Source organism: Nomascus leucogenys, chromosome 19 (genome assembly GCF_006542625.1).
Source record: "Nomascus leucogenys isolate Asia chromosome 19, Asia_NLE_v1, whole genome shotgun sequence".
Classification (NCBI taxonomy): domain Eukaryota; kingdom Metazoa; phylum Chordata; class Mammalia; order Primates; family Hylobatidae; genus Nomascus; species Nomascus leucogenys.
The window spans coordinates 41,206,769-41,231,295 of record NC_044399.1 but is presented as its reverse complement, the minus strand read 5'-3'; the positions used below and the strand labels follow the sequence as shown (position 1 = coordinate 41,231,295).

Sequence of the window (24,527 nt, the reverse complement as noted above, 5' to 3'; positions counted from 1 at the left end):
CAATGCAGCTGTCATCCAAGAGCTCTGATGGAGATGTACAAGATTAATACTGTTTTCATGCCAACTAACACAACATCCATTCTGTATACCATGTGTCATGGAGTAATTTTGACTTTCAAGTCTTATTTTTTAAGAAATACATTTTGTAAGGCTATAGCTACCATAGATGGTGATTTCTCTGAGGAGCCGGGCAAAGTACGTTGAAAATCTTTGGAAAAGGATTTACCATTCTAGATGCTATTAATAACATTCATAATTCATGGGAGGAGAGCAAAATGTCAACATTAACCAGAGTTTGGAGGACAGTGATTTCAACTCTCATGGATGACTCTGAGGGATTCAATACTTCGGTAGAGAAAGTCACTTCAGATGTGGTGGAAATAGCAAGAAAACTAGAATTAGAAGTGGAGCCTGAAGATGTGACTGAATTGCTGCAAGCTCATGATCAAACTTGACATAATGAAGAGCTGCTTTCTTAGGGACAAGCAAAGAAAGTGTCTTCTTGAGGTGGAATCTACTCCTGGTGAAGATACTATGAATGTTGTGGAAATGACAAAAGATATCAAATATTACATAAACTTCGTTGATAAAGCAGCAGCAGCAGGAATGGATAATATGGACTTCAATTTTAAATAAAGTTCTGCTGAATGTAAAAGGCTACCAAACAGCATCACATGCTACAGAGAAACCTTTTGTGAGAGGAGAGTCCATTGATACAGCAGACTACTTCATTGTTATCTTATTTTAAGAAACTGCCACATCTCAGCCTTTAGTAACCAGTTGATGGTCAGCAACCATCAACATCAAGGCGAGACCCTCCACCAGCAAAAAGATTGTGAACTGCTGAAGGCTCAGATGATCATTAGCATTTTAAACAATATTTTCTAAGTAAGATGTGTACATATTTTTTGAGATACAATGCCATTAGATTCTTAACACACCATAGTATAAACACAACTTTTGTATGCACTGAGAAAACAAAAATGTCATGCGACATTTTTATAACTCCTATGCCCAGGCTTTAGAGAGAGATGGTGCTACTTTCCTGCCGGCAAGATAATCAAGAATGCGTTATTTAGTAGACAGTAATAATGCAGAGCTCTAGGTTGAGAATGATCAGGCTGACAATAGATTCTTGAAAGTAAGAGGGAGGTAGCTCAGGAAAAGGGAGTCTAATGAATTGCTCATAAAGAGAATTAAGAGAGAGGAAGAGTTATGGCCCAAAACTTAGGGAACGTCTACATTTTGAGACAGAGAAGAAAAGGAGGAAGTAATGAAAGAGGCAGAGAATAAATGATGAGGACAGCAAAGTAATAGAAGTCAAAAAGATTTCTGGAAAATGTTAAACATAGTTACATGTGCCCCAATTTTTATTCTCAGGCATACACGCAAGAGAAATGGAAACATATGTCCATATAAAATCTTATTCATGAATTTTCATAGCAGCCTTATTCATAATAGCCAAAAATGTTAAAAAAATCCATCAACTGATGACTAAACAAAATGTTGTATACCCATACAACAGAATGTTATTTGGCAATAAAAAGAAATCAAGTGCTGACACATGCTACAGCATGGTTGAATCTTGAAAACATTATGCTTAAGTGAAAGAAGCCAGTCACAAAGACCACATATTGTATGATTTCATTTATATGAACTGTCCAGAACAGGAAAATCCATACAGAGAGAAAGTAGATTCATGTTTGCCAGGAGTTTGGGTGGTGAGTGAAGACAGTAAAGGAGGTGATTGCTAATGGGTATGGGTTTCTTTTTGGGATGAAGTTATAAAACTAGACAGTGGTGATAGTTGTGCAACTCTGATTATACTAGAAAACATTGACTTGTACACTTTAAAAGGGTAAATTTTATGTTATGTAAATTATATCTCAGTGAAGCTATTATTTTTTTAAATGTAGTGTGTCCAAATGTATGCCAAATACTATTTTGCCCACATATAATGACAACAGTTTGCTGTATCACTACTATTCACCATTGTTCAGAAAACTCTAGTTGATGCAACTTGACAAAAAGGGAAGATATAAATATTGAAATGACATTATTTACATATGATGATTGTTTACCTAGAAAACCTAAGCAAGTCAAATGAAAAAATATCAGAACTAATAAGATTCCAATTAATTGGGTAGTTTCAAGACATACAAACAAAAATTGATGCTTCTACCATATGCTATCAAACCAGTAACACAGGAGCTGGGGAGTGGAGAGAATGGGGAGATGCTGGTGAAAGGGTACATACTTGTAGTTCTAAGTTAATAAATTACAGAGATCTTATGTACAGTATGGTGAAATTAAAATGTAATAAAAACAATAAAAACATCGAATCATGGAGAAAAACCTATTCACAATGTTAAACACACACACACACACACACACACACACACACGCACACAAAACCCCATGAATAATAAAAATAAAACATGCAGAACAGGGATGAAAGTGGAAATTTTACAGAATTTCAATCTATATACTATAGACTTTTAAAAGTACAGTCATCCTGTATCCTTGAGTGATTGGTTCCAGGACCCCTGCAGACACCAAAATCTGTGGATGCTCAAGTCCTTTATATAAAATGGAGTACCATTTGCATAGAACCTACACATACCCTGCCATTTACTTTAAATCATCTATAGGTTACATTTAATACCTAATACAATGTAAATGTTATGTAAATAATTGTTATACTATATTTTCAAATCTGTATTATTTTTATTGTTGTATTGTTTTTTTAAAATATTTTCAATCCACTGTTGAATCTGTGGGCGCGTGCACAGGGTCAACTGTATTTATTAAAAGGCTTTAAAGTTCATTTGCAAAAAAAAAAAAAGAAATACTATGAAAAATGCAATTTTAAAAAATTAAAGCAAGGCATATTATAAGCCACAGAAATTGAGAGAGTTGCATTGTGGTAGGCTAGATAGACCAATGAAACGAGAACATAAAGTACATATAGGGATTTTAGGTTTTTTTATAAATGCTAATTTATTAAATGGTAACATAGCTCAATGTATAGAGGAAGACAATTAATATGGGATATTAATACAAAAAGTTAAGCATTAGAGAAAAAAATTACATTTGATACACCAAAAGTTGGGAAGGGATCCCAGACTGAGTAAAGATTACCATCCCAAAAGATATGCAACCAGAGCTACTTCCTATGGTTAAGTGGTTGAGTATATAACTTGCATGCCCACATGCAGCAGCCTTGAAAGCAACATTTCTCCTCACTCATAATATGTCTTATATCCAAAGAATAAAAAGAATGTCATGGGTTTTGGCCTTTCAGTTCTATGAAGTATCTAGAATCCTAAAGCTTCTGGAGCAAATCCGTTTATTTGCTTAAAAGACTATACTGAACTGTACTCTCTTTAAAGTTTGTCTCATCCTGTTATCTAGCAATATTAGATATCTGTATTTTTAAAGTCCAATATTCATCTCATTTTATCCTTCCCCTTGACGTCAGACAGGAACAGAGGAAAATAAGTAAAATTCCCTCATGTTGTCTTTTTCAGTCAACAACTCCAAATTAGAATTTTTTCACTATAATGCTTATTAAAATGTAGTTTTAGTAGTCTTAATGCAAATCTACTGTAATCCTGACCCTCTAAGTAATAATTACATTTTTGTACAAGAACCTGGAAATATGTTGAACTGAAAAAAATTTTCTGTATCCTGACTGTAATGGAGGTAGACTGAAGGTTACCCAACTAGTATAAACTTTTCAAAATTCATAGATGATGTACCTAAAAAGGGTGACTTTTACTTTATGTAAATATATCTCCAAATAAATAATTTTTTTTATTTCTCTGAGAATGTTAAACTTTTCCTTCTGTCTTCATCATCTCTATTTCCTCCAAGTAGCTTTTTTTCTTCCCTAGTGTATTCTGGCATCTGTTTTTAATATTAATAGTAGAAGTTTTCATTACATGTTAGGTGACCTCTGACTGTCCACCAGGGGCAGGATGCTAAAACAATGACTTTAAGTGTTTTGCCCAGTGGTAAGGCTTGTCAACTATGGCTTACTTTGGGTGCTCTGGCCATTTCTTTGTGGTACCTCTAATCTCAAGTTTCTTCAATGTTGTCTCTTGTATTGGCAGAATCCCCTTATCTGCACAAGTTTATTCCTCTCTAAGATCTCTACAACAGCATGTAAATATTTACTCAACTCCCCTTTACTTCAGTAGCATCCCCACTCTCATTTGTAAGCTGTGCCCTCTATTGTAGAAACCTTCTGTTTAACCCTCTCCAGAGAACAAATGCCCAGTCTTCTGCAAAGGTAGTAAAAAGACAGTTCCTCAATTGTGTGGAAGGGGATGTTAATTGTTGTTGTTATTTTATTGAGGTGAAATTCTCGTAACATATAATTAACTATTTTAAAGTACAGAAGTCAGTGCTACTTAGCATACTTGCAATATTGTGCCCCACTATCTCTTATCAAGTTTCAAAACATTTTCATTATGCCAAAAGAAAACCCTGTACCCATTAAGCAGTCACTGTCCATTCCTGTCTCTCCCCAGTCCCTGACAACCTACAGTCAGTTTTCAATGTCTACAGATTTGTCTATTCTGCACATTTCATATAACCATACAATATGTAGTCTTTTGGGATTGGCTTCTTTTACTTATGTTGGCATGACGTTTTTGAGGTTCATATGGTGTTGTAGCATGTACCAGTACTTCATTCTTTCTATGGCTGAATGATATTCTATTGTATGGCTATATCACATTTTGTTTATTCTTTCATCATGTGAGTTGTTTCCAACTTTTAGCTATTATAAACAATGCTGCTATAAGCACTTGTGTACAAGTATTTTGGTTGACTACCTGTTTTCAATTTTTCTGGGGACATGCCTAGGAGTAAAATTGCTGGGCCTATGTTTAATTTGGTCTCGTTGCTTTTTAAACAGACTTTCAACCAATACTTTCATTTTCAACCTAGCCTCAACCCTCTCAGCATAGTTCCAAAGTACTTGGCACCATTCCTGAACCTACAGGGGTTGCGTGATCCACCCCAGGTTAGTTCTGTATTTTCTACAATGCTGTCTTAGAATTCAATGTTCTCAAGTTGACTAGGTCACTTATTGCTCATCTATCTGTTTTAAGCTTCAAATCTTGTTGTTGTTGCTGTCTCCTCTCCCATTCCTTTTGTCTTAGTAGGTTTTATCTTGGTAGGTTTATGCTTTCATTCTATCATGTCATTTTAATCAATTTCAGAAGGAGAGAAAGAATAAAACATACACTCAATCTTCCACTTTAAATCCATAATAAACAGTTTAATATCATCCATCTACTATATCCATCCAATTTAAAGGCCATGTACAATGCATTGTGGGGAATATAAGCATATATATAGAAGACAACTTCTGTTTTCAATAAGCTGATAAACTGGCCAATGAGATGTAGTAATGAGGGTTATTTTCTTACACATGCTTAACACACATATGAATGTTGAAGTTCTGTTATATTCTTATACAGTAAACTTTTAGAGGACTTAAAGGTAAAAAATCCACACTTGTAGGTAGCTCAGATCTCACATAAAGTAAAAAGCCACCCCTGGCATCAATCACCAGGAAAAAGAAAGACTCCCAATGAGAAACAGGAACTGAAAAGAAAGTGGACTCTGGAAAACCAAGAGTAGAGACTCCAAGCTCTTTGAATATTTGACTCCAGGACCAGATTTTAAAGACTCAAAGTGTCTAGGTATATATTAAACATGGTCATTGCCACATAGAAGTGAGCTAAGACACAGAAGGAAGACACAGATACTTAAAATGAATCACACACTGATGACACAGCTAGACTTTGAAATTAGAGTGATTAGAACCATAGAATGATTCTCCATTTTATTATCTTCTATTTTCATAGAGTCTTGTTGGAATGTTGTAATTCTGTCTCACCTATAATACTGTGACAATTATTTACACACATGGGCCAGTGGTTAGGAAGAAACAGCAGTCTCTTCAGCAGTGGGAGGCCTGAGGAATTGTTATCTCTCAGAAAATACGGTCTACATATTTTTTCCAACACACTATTGGGAGATACCTTCTCAATGCCAACTTGAGAAATTCTGGATTTTATTTTTTTATAAATGAAAGTACCCTTTTATTATAGAAATTAGGTACACAAATATTATGTGCACATTTACTGGCTATGTGGCCTCTTTAAGCCTCAATTTCCTATTTTAAAAGTGGGGATAGGCCGGGTGTGGTGGCTCACGCCTGTAATCCCAGCACTTTGGGAGGCTGAGGTGGGTGGATCATGAGGTCAGGAGATCGAGGCCATCCTGGCTAACACGGTGAAACCTCGTCTCTACTAAAAAATACAAAAAATAAATTAGCCAGGCGTGGTGGCAGGTGCCTGTAGTCCCAGCTACTTGGGAGGCTGAAGCAGGAGAATGGCATGAACCCGGGAAGTGAAGCTTGCAGTGAGCTGAGTTCGTGCCACTGTACTCCAGCCTGGGCGACAGAGCGAGACGCCATCTCAAAAAAAAAAATAAATAAAATAAATAAATAAATAAAAATAAAATTTAAAAAGTGGGGATAATAATAAATATCCCACAGGGCAATAGAGAGGATAAAATAATCTTGGTAACATACTTAACACAATGTTTCACATATACTAAGTGCTTAAAAAATTACTATTAGCAGCTGCCAGTATGACTACTATTTCTATTCCTTCTGCCATTATTATTATAAGACAACCACCAAAAGAGTACATGGTAAGGAGATAGAGATCATGCTGAGCTGCTGTGCTAAGAAGCAGCTTCCCAGGAGAAGCAAGATTTTTAGCTCAGATTTAAAAAGATGATCATTTTAGAGAGGGAATTATGTCATGAAACAACTGAAGGGAAACTACAAGCTCTTTTGGATGTAAGAACGCTTTTAGCTTTAGATTACTGTAAAAATTTCATATATATCTCTCCAGGTATAGATTTCAAGAACAGCCAATGAAATCTGATGAGAATATTTAAGGAAAAAATTAAATAAAAGGTCCATTACTAACCAAGTGGTCTAAATATTCACCTATTATACAGAAAAATGCACTGACCTGATCTAACATATTGCTTATGATACCAACTGCTTTCATGAGATGCATCAAAGTATCTTAATTTCTTCACACACAAGATTTTGACTCTTCCACATTATAGAAATCAAAGCAATCAAATACAATTAAAATCAAAGCAGGCTGTTTTAAACAAAACATGATCAAATGACAACTCTATCAGCAAGATGAGAGACTAGTCATTTGAGAAATATTTGGCAATAAACTGAGTCTGTGTACATTCATAAATTTGTATTACAAATATTTTTATGTTACTGTATTACTTTTTGCCAACAAAAAGCTTTAATATTTCATAACAATAATAAAAGATCTTAGGATCTTTTATTAATATTATTATTACTATTATTATTATTTGAGACAGAGTCTCGCTCTGTCGCCCAGGCTGGAGTGCAGTGGTACAATCTTGGCTCACTGCAACCTCTGCCTCCTGGGTTCAAGCAATTCCCTGTCTCAGCCTCCCAAGTAGCTGGGAATACAGGCACCTGCCACCATGCCCCACTAATTTTTGTATTTTTAGTAGAGATGGAGTTTCACCATCTTGGCCAGGCTGGTCTTGAACTCTTGACCTTGTGATCCACCTGCCTCGGCCTCCCAAAGTGCTGGGATTACAGGTTTGAGCCACCGCACCTGGCCTATTATTTTTATTACTGAACTCTCTAGCATTTAATTTTGCTAAAGACTTTGTGGGTTAGCTTTCCATTATAGAACAGCAGTGTTCTTTAAAAAAGTACAATATTCTTCCTCTTCTTTTCCATAATTTCAATTATTAGTCTAATTAACCACTTTCTAATGTGCCAATTATTATGCATGTAGTATAACTTTTAAAGTTTCTTTGGTATTTAGAATATTTAGCATGCCACACATGCTGTCCAAAATATCAAAATCACATGTTTTTGTGATGGTCCATAGTTTCTTACCTGCACTTCTCAAATTAGGGTCCAGCCCTGGCATCTCTTTGTTAGCTTCAGGGCTGACACTGTAGATTGATGCTCCTGCTTCACTGACGATACTGAGAAGACAGAAAAAGGGGAATATCACTTTCCAAACTTCCTGCCTGGTCAAAGAAAATAAATGAATGAAACCAGGCATTACAAGAAAAAAAAAAATAACAGGGCAAACTGTTCTCTTCATAACTCAATGATACTGACAGCATCTAATATTCCATTAATATAAAATGATTATGCAGTGTTTGTTTTTTTCACATATGAATTACACAGACTTAAATCCATAATGAATTCAATCAGTTGCTTTCTCTGTCACTGGTAACAATAGATGGTTTACAGATTAATACAATGAATACTCTCCCATGATGCCAACTTCAAAATATTCAGAATGCACTTAGCCTCTCCTGTGTTTATAATTCATTACTGACTGACATTTATGATTCTTATCTGAATGAATCATTCTAAGGCATCTTGGAAAGCATATGGACATATGTGTGGATATGTGCACATGCAGACATACAAAAAAACCGCTGTCATAAGCACTGTTATTGTTATTACCTGGTTACAATTAACAACCACAACATGAAAAAAAAAAAAGGGGATCAGACAGGATGTCATCCGACTTCTTTTCAGGAGGGTCTGAAAATCATCATCCTTTCAGTGAACTTAAAGCCTTCCACTCAGGCAGGTGTTAATTCATTTCATCATTTATTTAATCAAATAGTCACACAAATCATTCTCTTTCATTCTCTCCCTTTCTTCTTTGGCTCCAAATACCATACAAACCGCAATGAGAATACTGTCTTACAGCTAACATTTGTATGGGGATTGCCATTTTGTACACCTTATGAAAAATTTTTACATTAGAGTTCTCCTTTATGACATGACAGGCAAAGAAACATCATCTACTCTAAGTATACACAATACATGTGGCTCTATACCATGTGACCATGTAGGTGTCAATATTCAAAACCAGAAACATGTTAGGACTCACTTTTTAATCCACTCTTAGCAACCTCTCCCTTTCTCTGCTCCTCAGTATTTACTTCAATTGTATGAGGCAAATTTAATGGATGACATGTAACATACTGCCCCACTGTAACAACTGAACATTGAGAAGTAAAATGTGGAAAAGTTAGTTTGCTATCCCCATCTTTGGAGAATTCTTGAATAAATTTTTATGACAAATGTAAGCCACCACAACTTGAGAAGATTACTCTGGGGAATGTGAGAACTTCTCTTTCTGCAACCAAGATCTACTATCTTAAATTTAAATAGAAAAAAATAAACACTACAACTGAAAAGCAAGGCTGCTCATCCTGTTTTTCATCATCACCATCATCATGATACAATAACAGCTGAGTGCATATTATACACAAAGCAAAAAAACACTTTACAGACATTATCTCATTTAACGGAGTAGGTTCCATTTTGGGGATAAGTAATATGCCCAAGATCATATAGCTCGAAAGGAACTGAGTTAGATTTGGACCCTAACCTGCTTGATTTCCAAGTCTGAGTCCTTAACCAGCACAACCAGGTAACACTTAAATAGTTTCTTAAACTCTCAATAAAATGAGAACTCATATTTTTGTGCCAAACAACAAACGCAACATATTTTTCTAAGGAAGAGCTACTTTCTTAAACAAAAGATCTAGAAGAACTCATGTCTCTCTTCCTTTGCCTTTATCTTTGAACAAGAGGTAAAGTGAATTGTTTACTTATCTAAAGCAGAACTTAAGGGCATATGGGAGTCAAATATGTTCCATAACTTCAGAGACCAGCTTTAAAATTAAAAGGTAATACTGCATTTTCTCCAAAATAAGATTTAGATTATGCTTATCTTCTAATAATATAATGATCAAGGAGAAAATGTAATGTTAAATAAAGCTTGTAGTGAAGAAAATGTAGTGTGACATAATAATGTGATGTTAAAACTAAATTAAGAAGTGATTTTTTCAGTTCCATTGCAGTGGCATTTCCTAACCAGGGGCCCTTGGACTACTGGGCAGGGAGAGGCAGGATTAATCAGAACTACATGTAAAATGTTTGTGTTTATATAAATTTTCCCCCTAGGAAAACGGGTTCTAGTATTCACTGATTACTTAAATTCGTGACCCCCAAAAAGGTTAAGAAACGCTACTACAGGGTAAGAATATTTAGCCAACACCTATGGAAAATTCAGTTTTAAATACAAATCAACATTCAATCTAACAAAGTCTTTTCTAAAAAGACAGAGTATCCATGAAGTACAGGCTAGACCTATTATTGAGAGAAAAGAATATTTTTTTAAATCTCACCACAGATTTATTTTCTATCATTTCCAGAAGCCTCCAAAGTTACAACTATTTAAATAAAAGGAACTTAAATGGTAAATAAAAATTCTAATTAACTGTGGTTTTTAGCAACTGGGTACCTGAGAATTTGCTGGGCTCTTGGAGGTTATAATTTTCAATAGACTGAGGGAAACTATTGCAAAGAAAAACACTAAGATAATAAATATTCCTCCAAATACCATACTGCCATTTCTTTTAAACAGAGGAATACAAAACAGATGTGACACATTGCACCCAAAGATTTTGGATTAACATTAATATTAAATCAATACAAAATGTAGTAAATTTCATATGCTTTAGTTACTGAATAGTATGTGTCTAATACACAGTTCAGTGCTCAGCATAGATCAGAAATCTTAAATAACCTAAATGCACAGAAAAACCTCAACACTGATTACTTCAATATAAAACATGTAAGGACCGAAGAAGTATATGTGACAAGAATTAATGAAACAAATCAAACTGGGAGTGATGATTTTTTTCCAGACATTGCTAAGAACAAAAGTTATAATACCCTCCCTTTTTCATTCCTATTTAAGAGTTCAAGAATAGACACTTGCCAAAAGTATACTAGATTTACGAAAACATTTTCTGTTTGATGGGAAATTTTCCAATAAACTATTGGGAAATTATTCCAATTATCTCTAATATATTTTGAAGAAAGCAAAAATGAACTTTATATAAAATTCATATATCTAACGATTTAATATTACATTTCACAAAACAAATTTCTCAGCAGTACAAACAAATTAGGCTCAAAATCCTAGCACTTGATTGTTTTATGTATTTTGCCATGAAGCAGATAAGACTGAGCAGAATTTATTATGTGGGGGGATTTTAACTGCCACAGTTGTAATTCAACTAATTATTTACAGATTATTACAGTACTCAGAAGGCCCTTCAAATTGCTATAGTTTAGACCTTCACCTAAACCAATACATTCGTATTTCACGGTTTAGATATAAGAAAGTACACTTCAGAAACTACCATTGAATTTACATTTTACCAGATCTATAAGTTAATATGCCAATTCTCTATAATTAAATTGATAATTTAAAAGATACTTTATTTAATTAAGCACTATTTTTAGGATTTTTATTTTAAGGAAACAAACCACACACTTATAAACTAAAAAGCAAGTAAAGTACCTACAATATCAATGCATTCACTTTCAAATTTTTTGACAAAAACCCTATTGAGTTAAAAGTGCTGTTTTATTTAATTAATTTTTTTTTTTTGAGACAGAGTCTTACTCTGTCGCCCAGGCTGGAACGCAATGGCGCGATCTCGGCTCACTACTACCTCTGCCTCCCAGGTTCAAGAAATTCTCCTGCCTCAGCCTCCCGAGTAGCTAGGATTATGGGTGCCCACCATCATGCCCGGCTAATTTTTGTATTTTCAGTAGAGACGGGGTTTTGCCGTGTTGGTCAGGCTGATCCCAACTCCCGATCTCAGGTGATCCACCTGCCTCAGCCTCCCAAAGGGCTGGGATCACAGGCGTGAGCCACTGCGCCCAGCACAAAAATGCTGTTTTATCTTAGGTAAAATTCAATGGTGTTACTTACATAAAGCTAATCATCAATATAATTTGTTTTCTTTATAAAAGATATATGTTTAAATAACAGAATTGATATCTCTACAGTTTACAAGTCTTTTCTACCATGACAGATTGTATGTTGATGAACCTTTTAAAACTAGGTTTCCAAAAACTTTTCTTACAGTGACTATTCATTCTGACAGTAAGGAATGTTATTATCATTATTATATTTTGCCAAATTGAGATGGGAAGGTGACATTTTCATGAGAAAGAAAAACTAGGTTTTTGTTGTTGTTGTTGTTGTTGTTTTTGAGACGGAGTCTCGTTCTGTCACCAGGGCTGGAGTGCTGTGGCGCGATCTTGGCTCACTGCAAGCTCCACCTCCCAGGTTCACGCCATTCTCCTGCCTCAGCCTCCCAAGTAGCTGGGACTACAGGCTTCCGCCACCACACCTGGCTAATTTTTTGTACTTTTTAGTAGAGACAGGGTTTCACCGTGTTAGCCAGGATGGTCTCGATCTCCTGACCTCATGATTCGCCTGCCTCGGCCTCCCAAAGTGCTGGGATTACAGGCGTGAGCCACTGCGCCTGGCCAAAACTTTTTTTTTTTTTAAGTTATTGGGCTAACAGTTTTCACATTCATTTACAAGATTTCATGAAGACTGCATGACTCTCTTTTCTTCCCACTTCCCAAATATGAAAATAACTTGGTTTTTCTGATTTTAAAATAAATTTACATGCTTTTTTAGGTTAATAGAAGAACTTAATTTAAAAGTAATTTGCTTAAATAAAAATGCAGTTACTTAGTAAGATACCAAAAATCAACTGGGATATAATTGCTCTCAACACTGACTGATACGTTTTTAATTCTTTGCAAAAGTATATTAGAATTCTTCAAGCTCTACAAATATCTAGCATTTTCCTCTTTTCCTTCCTTCTGCCTATCAAAAACGAATGTATTAAAAAGCTACTATGCCAAATGCCTAGCTCATCTCAGTTTTAAAAATAATTTATCTAAAAAACATTCTTCCAACTTGTCAGACTGAGAAACATACCATGAGAGGTTAAATGACTTGCACTAGGTTTCTCAACGAGTAATAGAAAGCACTAAAAACATGAACCAACATAAATCTTAATTATTTGCATATGAGATAACCTGTTCTAAAGTATCAAAAGAATAGCTGTTTGTATTTTAGGGATAGGAGACATGGCCAAAAACTAAACTACCATAAACAGTAGGGGCTCTGAGATTTAATGCTTAAAGGGTACAGCTTACTTCTAAGAAAATATCAAAGCAATTTTAAATTCTTTTATGTAATGATGAATTATCATTTCAGGGATTCTCAAATGAGCAATATCTAGTCATCTTAAAAACTTAGGTAGGGCCGGGCACAGTGGTGCACACCTGTAATCCCAGCACTTTGGGAGGCCCAGGTGGGTGGATCACCTGAGGTCAGGAGTTCAAGACCAGCCTGACTAACATGGTGAATCCCAGTCTCTACTAAATACAAAAAAAAAATCAGCTGAGCATGGTGGTATATGCCTGTAATCCCAGCTACTCGGGAGGCTGAGGCAGGAGAATCGTTTGAATCTGGGAGGTGAAGGTTGCAGTGAGCCAAGATTGCGCCATTGCACTCCATCCTGGGCAACAAGAATGAAACTCCATCTCCAAAAAAAAAAAAAACTTAGCTAATCTAGTGATGATGAGAACATAGCGAAACAAGCAGAATCATGTCCTGTCAAAGACTTTCAAACTGTAGAACTCTTTGGATGGTAAATTGAAAATCAGATCAAAAATCACAAAAATGTACATTCTCTCTGAACTAGCTATTTTTAGCAATATGCGAATGAAATGTAAAAATTAAAAAAAAAATAAACCGCACTATTTACGATAGCACGACTGTGACTGAAACAAAGTGAAAAAAATGCCTATCATTAAAGCGTTCATTTAATTAAGATTTCATTAAAAATTATTATTGTAAAATATTTTTATCACACGTAAAATATTTATGATAAATTACTAAGTTAAAACTGGGTAAAAGAAAAAGCAGAAGGCTTATGTAATATAATGTTAATAGTATTTAAACATGTATTATTACTTTAATTGTATTCTTGTTTAAGTTTTTCTGCAATAACCATGTAATACTCATATGTAATCAGAAAAGGTTTAAAAATGTAAGAACAATTATTAATTGGTCAGGGAATCATATCAGATAATGGCCAACTTTTTTTTTTTTAATTTACCAAGCTTTCTTTTAAAGTTATTAAAGTTACTGTGAACTCAAATCTGGGTAAATACTTCATTTGTTTGTAGAAGAGCTCAAGCAATGACATTTTATGATATCATTATGATAATATAAAAGAAAGATAGCTAAGCAGAAAAGTCAAGAATAAGTTCTCAACTTTTACACACAGGCCATATAAGAAGCAAATGAATGATTAAAAAAATCTTATATGAAAATACATATTATGCATCCTTAAATTTCACTTGGTCCTTGCCCTCCTGAATTTTACTTGGTCTCCCAAGTTACCCTTCATGATCACTAAGGCATAACCAGCTCACTATCTACAATATAAAATATGTGAAGTGATGCAGCAGTATGCCAGGAAAGTAGCATGTATGAAAAAATACTAAGGGCAAAATATGGTGAGGCAGAAAAAGAGAAAGAAAATACACAACCTCCTTATTTCAATACCAAAGGAGTTTACCTTTAGATACGTAACACCAGCACCATCTGGTGGAGGACAAGTTAGAAGCAATTCTTCAATTACCAGTGTTTTGTTTTTGTTTTTTTAAGTTTGTTATGTTTCAAAAAAGATGATCATTTTCCACAGAGAACAACTCTAGCAGTGGTACAGTTATCACATAAAGGATCCATGCCAAGCCTGGGAGAATATAAAAAGTCTACCAACCAGAGGATCTAAGTATACTTCGTGATGGACATCCTATCAAATCTTAGCTACAGAGCAGTCTTTCAAAAGAACAGAATTCTCTTGGCTACTTCTCTTTTGGTGCCCCATACCACAGTGGATGAAAAGAACACTTTCCAACCACAAAAGAAACCTAAAATGGACAGACCTGAATTACCAACCAAAAAGCAGAGCTTTAATTTGGATTTTGGGGTTCCAAACCTCACAGAGATGACAAACTCAATGGTACCTTCAAATGTCAACATGGGGAAAAGCAAATCAACAAACTGAAGGACAAAAAAGATGGAAAGTTTGTCTCCTATTTGTAGATTAAGTCCCTCTACTGAGGCAGAAGAAAGTTCAACAAAGAACGGCATGAGCAGAAATTGTTGTTTCCCATTACCTTCCATAGTAAGCATCTCACTCTCTCGCTCTCTTCCCTCCCTCCCTCCCCGCATTCTGCTTTTCTCTTTCAAAATCCCTCTTTTATCTTTTTTCTCTACCTGTATCTGATACCAACATAAAGTTGTTATAAGTACTGCATGGTACCACTAAGGAAACTAAAGAAAAAAATTGCCACAGGACCAAACACAAGACCTGGTGCGTAAGTGGCATTAGACTAGGCAAGAGGCAAAGGCCTGGTTGATTCTGGGACAGGAAAAGTAGGCTCATAAGAGGGGAAGGAACACTAACTATGGAAGAAACCGTTGTTTGCAACAGTACTATAAACATTCCAGGTTCACTGCTAACAAGATACAAAACCTAACGGGGCAGGGAATAAACACTCTTCCAATTTTGTAATTAAAATGTTCTTTGGTCAACATTTTGAAATGTATTGGGTTTAAAAAACAAGGTATGTCAACCCACCTGCCATCCCCACAAAGCACCCAAAAGTTGCTTCTCCAGATTCTTGCACTTAACTCCAAAATTATCTATTTCTTATGTACTCAAATTTGTATTTACTCATATAATACCAGATTATCTGTATTTGTTTATACTTTTCAAGTGCAACTTCATTCAGATACTAATCTGAGAGTTGCACAGAGAATTGTGAGTTTTCTTAACAAAGGGAAAAGTTTGCTTCATTTATTCTTCTACTGCTCCTATGTTTTGTTTTGTTTTTATTTTTAGCTTAAATGCATCTGTGGGAGTTTGTCCAGTAATAAATATGAGAAGTTCAGACTGCTATGGCATAGATTTTTTAGAATAAAACATATTGCAAATTATTCTACTCCATCATTATTTAACAGTGTAAGACAGAATTAGCCAACTTTGAGAATATTCCAATATTTTGCTATATTTTCCCAATAATACTGATGATTAAAAGCATTAAAAAAGAATGACAACAGAAAAGAAAACCCCAAATAAACAGAAAAAAAGCAAAAGGAAAGAACAGTAAAAAGTAAAATAATAATAATAATTAAAAAGAGAAAGACAGAAGCAGAGATATACTTTGCCAGCAACAAACAGCCCAGTTCTTTTTTACCTATAGCTGAATAAAGTTTTGGAAGTAACGATGGTTTCTGCTACATTCACTAATAATGCTTCTATACTGTACTGTTAACAATCTCAGTGAACTCCACTAACAAATGACATACATTCATGATGCCATTCCTCACTCCTCCCTTTCTCCCTTCTCTTATATTTGTTTATCTCTCTCCCCACAACCTCTACTTTCCTCTGAACTTATACCTCAGCAGGAGTCACCACTATCCAGTCAAAGGAGACCCTATCTACAAACTTCATCTAACATACTCACCACCCAGTAGCCTCCAGTTTGGATCTTGAAGCTCTATTCTGGAGCAGCCTCAACCTTTAAAATTTCTGTCGGCCACTGAGCTAATGCTGAAAAAAAATCCTGAAAACACATGCTATGTACAGATCAGCCTCTTTTCTAATCATGGTTTTTAAAGTACACTGAACAGATGGAGGGAAAGAATGAGTTGCTCAGTTCAGCCGGCTGCTCCATTTACTTCTTTATCTAGAGTCAGATCTTTACTTTTTTGGGATCACTGCACATTTCTGACTCTGCTATATTACACTGTGTAAATATTTAGGAGACATAATTCCTTTCAAGGATCTAAACTTCTACTGTCGTTATGGCAAATGAACCTGTTTATGCTATGTTCATTAACAGCAAGCCTAAAAGAACACAGGAATTTACTAACATGTGGTACACAAACATCACAATCATAAAGCTTCTCATGGGGACATATCAAGAACATGAAAGGCCAGTTTATTTTTACTCTCATTGCCCTATAATTTCCTTTAATTCTACTAGAACAGTCCTTAATTCAAACCTTTCCTGCAGTTACAGGAACAGGGTAGACTGAATGTACATAAACAGTACCAAAAACAACCCACATTTCCATTTAACTTTCCTTGAATCTAGAGCAGTAATTCTCAAACTGGAGCCTACATCAGAATTAGCTGGAGGGTTTCATAAAACAGATTGCTGAGCCGCACCCCCACAGTTTCTACTTCACTGTGGCTGAGAATTTGCATTTCTAGGAAGTTCACTGGTGAATCAGATACTTCTGGTCCCGGGACCACACTTTTTAAGGTTTATTGAGGTATGATTTACATTGTGTAAAATTCACCCATGTTAAGTGCATATAATTCAGTGACTTTTAATAAATGTTGTACAACCATCATCAAAATTCAATTTCATATAATTTTTGTTTTTTTAAGAAACTGCCAGCCGGGCGTGGTGGCTCACGCCTGTAATCTCAGCACTTTGGGAGGCTGAGGCGGGCAGATCACGAGGTCAGGAGTTCAAGACCAGCCTGACCAACATGGTGAAACCCCGTCTCTACTAAAAATACAAAAATCAGCCGGGCACAGTGACACGGACCTGTAATCCCAGCTACTCAGGAGGCTGAGGCAGGAGAATAGCTTGAGATCGCACCACAGCACCCTAGCCTGGGCGACAGAGTGAGATTCCGTCTCAAAAAAGAAAACTGCCTAGGTGCAATGAATGAAGGCTCCAGTTTGTTCATATCCTTGACGATACTTACTACTTGTCTTTTTACTATAGCTATTTTAGTGGTTATGAAGTGGTATCTACTTATAATTTTATTTATATTTCTTTAATCATTAATGATGCAAATCATTTACTCAATGTACTTATTGGCCTTTTCTAACCTTCTTTAGTGAAATATCTATTCTGCCCATTTTTAATTGGTTTGTCTCCTTACTGGTGAGTCATAAGTGTTCTTTATGTATTCTAACTACAAGTCTTTTATCAGATACAATATTTGCAATTATTTTCTCCCAATTTTGGTTTATCTTGTCATTCTCTTAATAGTTTTCTGAAACACAAAGTTGTGTGTGCTCATTTTGATTTTTGAAAATTACTTGATATATAACTGTTATACATATTTTAGGGGTACATTGATAATTTGATACCTATATAATCTGTAATGATCAAATCAGGGTATAAGTGGGATATCTGTTACCTCAAACATCTATTTTTCTTCGTGTTGAGAACATTACAATTCTCTTCTATTTAAAAATATATGATAAATCACTGTTAATTCTAATTTCCCCACTGTACTACTGAATACTAGACTTATTCCTTCTCTATAACTTCTTCATGCCCGCTAACTCTGGTAACTACCATTCTATTCTCTATCTCCATGAGGTCAACTTTTTTGTCTCCCATGTATGAGTGAGAACATGCAATATTTGTCTTTCCATGCCTGGCTTATTTCAGTTAGCATAATGGCCTCCAGTTCCATCCATGTTGCTGCAAATGACAGGGTTTCATTGTTTTTTATGGTTGAATAATATCCCATTGTGTATACATACCACATTTTCTTTATCCATTCATGAGCTGACAGACACTTAGATTGATTCCATATCTTGGCTAATGTGAATAGTGTTGCAATAAACATGGGAGTATGATATCTCTTCAATATACTGAGTTCCTTTCTTTTGGATATATACTCAGCAGTGGGATTGCTGACTTATATGGCAGTTCTATTTTTAGTTTTTTTTAGGGAACCCACATAGAATTTTCCACAATGGCTATACTACCTTACCTTCCCACCAACAGTGTATGAGTGCTCACATTTCTCCATCCTCTCCAGCATTTGTTATTTTTTACCTTTTTGATAACAGTCATTCTAACTGTGGTGAAATGACATCTCATTGTGGTTTTAATTTTCATTTCTTTGATGATTAGTGATGCTTAGCATTTCTTTAATATATCTAGTGGTTATTTGTATGTCTTCTTTTGAGAAATGTTTGTACAGGTCTTTTGACTATTTCTTAATCACAGTATTTGTGGGTTTTCTTTTGCTATTGAGCTGTTTCGCTTCCTTATATGTTCTAGTTATTAATCCCTTTGTGATAGTTTGCATATCGTTTCTCCCATTCAGTAGGTTGCTTCTTCACTTTGTTGACCGTTTCCTTTGTTGTGCAGAAGCTTTTTAGCTTGATGTAATCCCATCTGTCTATTTTTGCTTTGTCTGTGCTTTTGAGGTCTTACCCCAAAAATCTTTGCCCAGACCACTGATCTGCAGCATTTCCCCCAATGTTTTCTTTTAGCAGTTTTATAGTTTCAGGTCTTACATTTAAGTCTTTAATCCATTTTTAGTTAATTTTTATATATAGTAAAAAATGGGGATCTAGTTTCATTCTTCTGCAAATGGATATCCAGTTTTCCCAGCATCATTTATTAAAGAGGCTGTCCTTTCCCCAATGTGTGTTCTTGGCACCACTGTCAAAATGAGGTGGCTCCACATGTACAGATCTATTTCTGGGTTCTCCCTTCTGTTCCAATGGTCTATGTGTCTGTTTTTATGGCAGTATCATGCTGTTTTGGTTACAATAGCTTTGTAGTATACTTTGAAACCAGGTAGTATGATGCCTCCAGCTTTGTTTGTTTCGCTAAGGATAACATTAGCTATTTGGGGTCTTTTGTTGTTTCATTTGAATTTTTAGTATTTTTTTTCTACTTCTATGAAGAATGTCATTGGTATTTTGATAGGTATTGCACTGAATCTGTAGATCACTTTGGGTAGTAACGACATTTTAACAATATTAATCCTCCCAATCTATGAGCATGGAATATTATTCCAACTTTCTGTCCTCTTTAATTTCTTTCACCAGTATTTTATAGTTCTCTTTGGAAAAATCTTCGACTTCTTTGATTAAATTTATTCTGTGTGTGTGTCTCTGTGTGTGTGTGTGTGTGTGTGTGTGTGTGTGTGTTTGGTTAAATTTATTCTGTGCGTGTCTGTGTGTGTGTGTGTGTGGTTAAATTTATTCTGTGTGTGTGGTGTGTCGTGTGTATATGTGTGTGTGTAGCTATTATAAATGAGACTGCTTTTTTTATTTCTTTTCCAGATTGCTGCTAGTATATATAAACAATATTGATTTTTTTTTCTTTTTTAAGACAAGGTCTGGCTCTGTTGCCCAGGCTGGAGTGCAGTGGCACAATCACAGCTCACTACAACCTCCACCTCCCATGCTCAAGCTGTCCTCCCACCTCGGCCTCCCAAGTAGCTGGGACTATAAGTACATGCCATCATGCCCAGCTAATTTTTTTGTAGAGACGGGGTTTCACCATGTTGCCCAGGCTGGTCTTGAACTCATGAGCTCAAATGATCAGCCCGTTTTGGCCTCCTAAAGTGCTGGGATTACAAGTGTGAACCACCACAACCAGCCAACAATATTGATTTTCATATGTTGATTTTGTATTCTGCAACTTTACTGAATTCATTTATCACTTCTAAGAGTTTTTTGGTGGAGTCTTTAGGTTTCTAAAATATAAGATCATGTTGTCTGCAAACAAGGATAATATGACTTCTTCCTTTCTAATTTGGATGCTCTTTATATATTTCTCTTGCCTAACTGCTCTGGCTAGGTCTATGTTGAACAGAAGTGGGAAAGTGGGCATACTTGTCTTGTTCTGCATTTTAGCAGAAAGGCTTTCAGTTTTTCCCCATTCAGTATATTAGCTGTGGGTTTGTCATACATGGACTTTATCGTGTTGAGGTATGTTTCCTCTCCACCCAATTTATTGAGTTTTCATCATGAAGGGACATTGGATTTTACTGAGTGCTTTTTCAGCATCTATTGAAATGATCATATGGTTTTTGTCCTTGATTCTGTTGATGTGATGTATCACATTTACTGATTTGCATACGTTAAACCATCCTTGCATACTTGGGATGAATCTCACTTGAAACACAAAACTTTGTAATTTTAAAAAGATTTTTTGACTTTTAAAATATTTTTTAGACAAGATATCACTCTGGAGGGAAGGCGGTTCCAAGATGGCCAAATAGGAACAGCTCCAGTCTACAGCTCCTTGTGTGAGCGACACAAGAACATGGGTGATTTCTGCATTTCCAACTGAGGTACTGGGTTCATCTCACTGGGGCTTGTCGGACAGTGGGTGCAGGACAGTGGGTGCAGCCCACCGAGCGTAAGGTGAAGCAGGGCAAGGCATCGCCTCACCCAGGAAGCGCAAGGGGTCAAGGAATTCCCTTTCCTAGCCAAGGGAAGCTGTGACAGATGGCACCTGGAAAATCGGGTCACTCCCACCCTAATACTGCGCTTTTCCAATGGTCTTAGCAAACAGCACACCAGGAGATTATATCCCACACCTGGCTCAGAGGGTCCCACGCCCACAGAACCTCACTCATTGCTAGCACAGCAGTCTGAGATTGAACTGCAAGGCGGCAGCAAGGCTGGGGGAGGGGCACCCACCATTGCTGAGGCTGGAGTAGGTAAACAAAGCGGCCAGGAAGCTGGAACTGGGTGGAGCCCACCGCAGCTCAAGGAGGCCTGCCTGCCTCTGCAGACTCCACCTCTGGGGGCAGGGCATAGCCAAACAAAAGACAGCAGAAACCTCTGCAGACTTAAATGTCCCTGTCTGACAGCTTTGAAAAGAGCAGTGGTTCTCCCAGCATGGAGTTTGAGATCTGAGAACGGACAGACTGCCTCCTCAAGTGGGTCCCTGACCTCCGAGTAGCCTAACTGGGAGGCACCTCCCAGTAGGGGCAGACTGACATCTCACACAGCCGGGTACCCCTCTGAGACGAAGCTTCCAGAGGAACAATCAGGCAGCAACATTTGCTGTTCAGCAATATTGGCTGTTCTGCAGCTTCTGCTGCTGATACCCAGGCAAACAGGGTCTGGAGTGGACCTCCAGCAAACTCCAACAGACCTGCAGCTGAGGGTTCTGACTGTTAAAAGGAAAACTAACAAAAAGACAGTGTGGCAATTCCTCAAGGATCTAGAAGTAGAAATACCATTTGATCCAGCCATCCCATTACTGGGTAGATACCCAAAGGATTACAAATCATGCTGCTATAAAGACAAATGTACACGTATGTTTAATGCGGCACTATTCACAATAGCAAAGACTTGTAACCAACCCAAATGTCCATCAATGATAGACTGGATTAAGAAAATGTGGCACATATACACCATGGAATACTATGCAGGCATAAAAAAGGATCAGTTCATGTCCTTTGTAGGGACATGGATGAAGCTGGAAACCATTATTCCCAGCAAACTATCACAGGGACAAAAAACCATACACTGCATGTTCTCACTCACAGGTGGGAATTGAACAATGAGAACACTTGGACATGGGAAGGAGAACATCACACACTGGGGCCTGTCGTGGGGTGGGGGGAAGGGGGAAGGATAGCATTAGGATATACCTAATGTAAATGATGAGGTAATGGGTGCAGCACACCAACATGGCACATGTATACATATGTAACGAACCTGCACATTGTGCATATGTACCCTAGACCTTAAAGTATAATAAATTAAAAAAAAAAAAAGATATCACTCTGTCACCCATGCTGGAGTACAGTGGCATGATCACAGCTCACTGCAGCCGCAAACTCCTGGGCTCAAGCAATATTCTTGCCTTGGCCTCCCAAAGTGCTGGGATTACAGGCATAAACCACTGCGCCCAGCAAAAGTTTTTAATTTTGATGAAGTCTAGGACCACACTCTGAGAATCCGAGAATCACTGTTCTAAAGCCTCAAAAACTCAAAAGAAATACCAAGCCCTCGAAAAATGTGAAAGCTTAAGAGTTTTCCATTTGCACAATACATAAATATCTCTCACAGCATCTACTTTTCTGTTTTGTTTTAGCAAAGCCTATCATAACTGGCATCCTAAACATATTAATTAGCCCTTTCAATGAAGAAAAGAAACTTGCAACTGACTTTAATATATTATGGAATAAATAAATTTATTTTCATTTATTTCAGCTTCAGATGGGCCTGAGCTATCCCCTAGGAAGACTGGATGGAGTGTTCATACTAAAGAATATGGATTGCTGTGTGAGTGTTTTCAGAATCATTGGTCAGTCCTATGGCTTTTGACACCCTACTTATGAAAAATATAAGAAATATGTCTACTTTACAAATTAATAAGATAAATGGTGCACCATGGTAAAGATTATAGAGAACAAGCATATTATGTCAAAAATACATTTGATTTATCTTGGCATTTTTGTCTAATTTTATTAGTCATTTTCACTTTAGAGCCATTTAAAATAATTCACATACCAATTCAGCCCTTTCTTTGTTGAAAATCTATTGTACTTCAAATTAAGAGGAACCAAAGATGGCAGCTAAAGTTCAAATCTTGTCTAATACCGTAATTAGCAACTGTATGAAACATACTTCAACAAATGAAAACATGTTTGATTCAGATCAAAGTAATATTAAGGTTATTCATTTCCAAGGTGAAACCCAAAATAATGCATGGTTTTTCCTTAGTGATTATCCACTTCCAAAAAGCAAACCCAAAGAGGAAGAGGCTTATATGAATGCTATTTCTATAACCTAAGACATATATTCTGTGATTCTATGGAAAAACTGTTATAATAGGAAGAATCCAGTTAAAAGATGAAGAAAGTTTAAATTTGCAACAAGAATCCTTCTTTATATAACTCAAGTCAGTCTAGCTAGCCCTAAGCAAGAAGCTTTCTTTACTGAAGAACTACCAAGCTTCTACTATAAAATATTTTCAAATATTTATGTTGCAATTCATGGATCTTATTGATAACATAAAAGCCATTAGTCCTCATTGCCTTCTAATTGCTCAAGATGGATTTTACATATCTACTAGTCTTCACAAATTATCTACTAGTCTTCACAAATTACACTATAAGGAACAAGCCTGTTGGCCAATCTTCATTCTCCCTTTTCCATGTGCCACTTAAAGCCACTTGAGAAGAAGCTTTCCAAAGTGATGCCAGAGGATGTAGCTTCATATCTGACCCACAATCTTTCAACACAGTCTGGTTCCCAAAAAAAATGACTTTTAGGGCATTTTTTCATCCAAACTCTTTATGTTTTTTTGCAATTCAAAAAGATTAGAGTCATTGGAGCTTCCTTCCCAAATTACACCAAATTAGACTATCACCATCTCTGTGATGTAATCAGATCAGAGATTCAGGATAAAGATCAACATATGAGAAATAGAGGAAATAGTTTACTCAAAGCATACAGCCAATTATAATTTAACCATAATATTAAAAGGTAATAATATGCAAAATAATAATAATTTTTTAAGCCTTCCTTTTTTATCAGAGTTCAATTTCCTTCCTTAAACAGGTAGCTATCAATTACTAGAAGGAAAAAACTTATCACTTATCAAGTAAACACTTCTCCTGTCCTTCATTACTAATCAATCCTCTAGACTTAGAACATTTAGATGGCTCAAGGGGGAAAAGGGA

At 36.1% G+C, this 24,527-nt stretch overlaps 1 protein-coding gene across 1 annotated transcript in view; it reads right to left on the bottom strand.

Annotated features, from left to right (window-relative positions):
- Positions 1-24,527, bottom strand: part of SRBD1 (S1 RNA binding domain 1) — a 225,995-nt gene that overhangs the window by 92,045 nt on the left and 109,423 nt on the right. Inside the window, exon 15 of the mRNA XM_030800181.1 lies at positions 7,997-8,088. Coding sequence (XP_030656041.1) covers positions 7,997-8,088 — 92 coding nt within the window. The remainder of the gene's footprint in view (positions 1-7,996; positions 8,089-24,527) is intronic.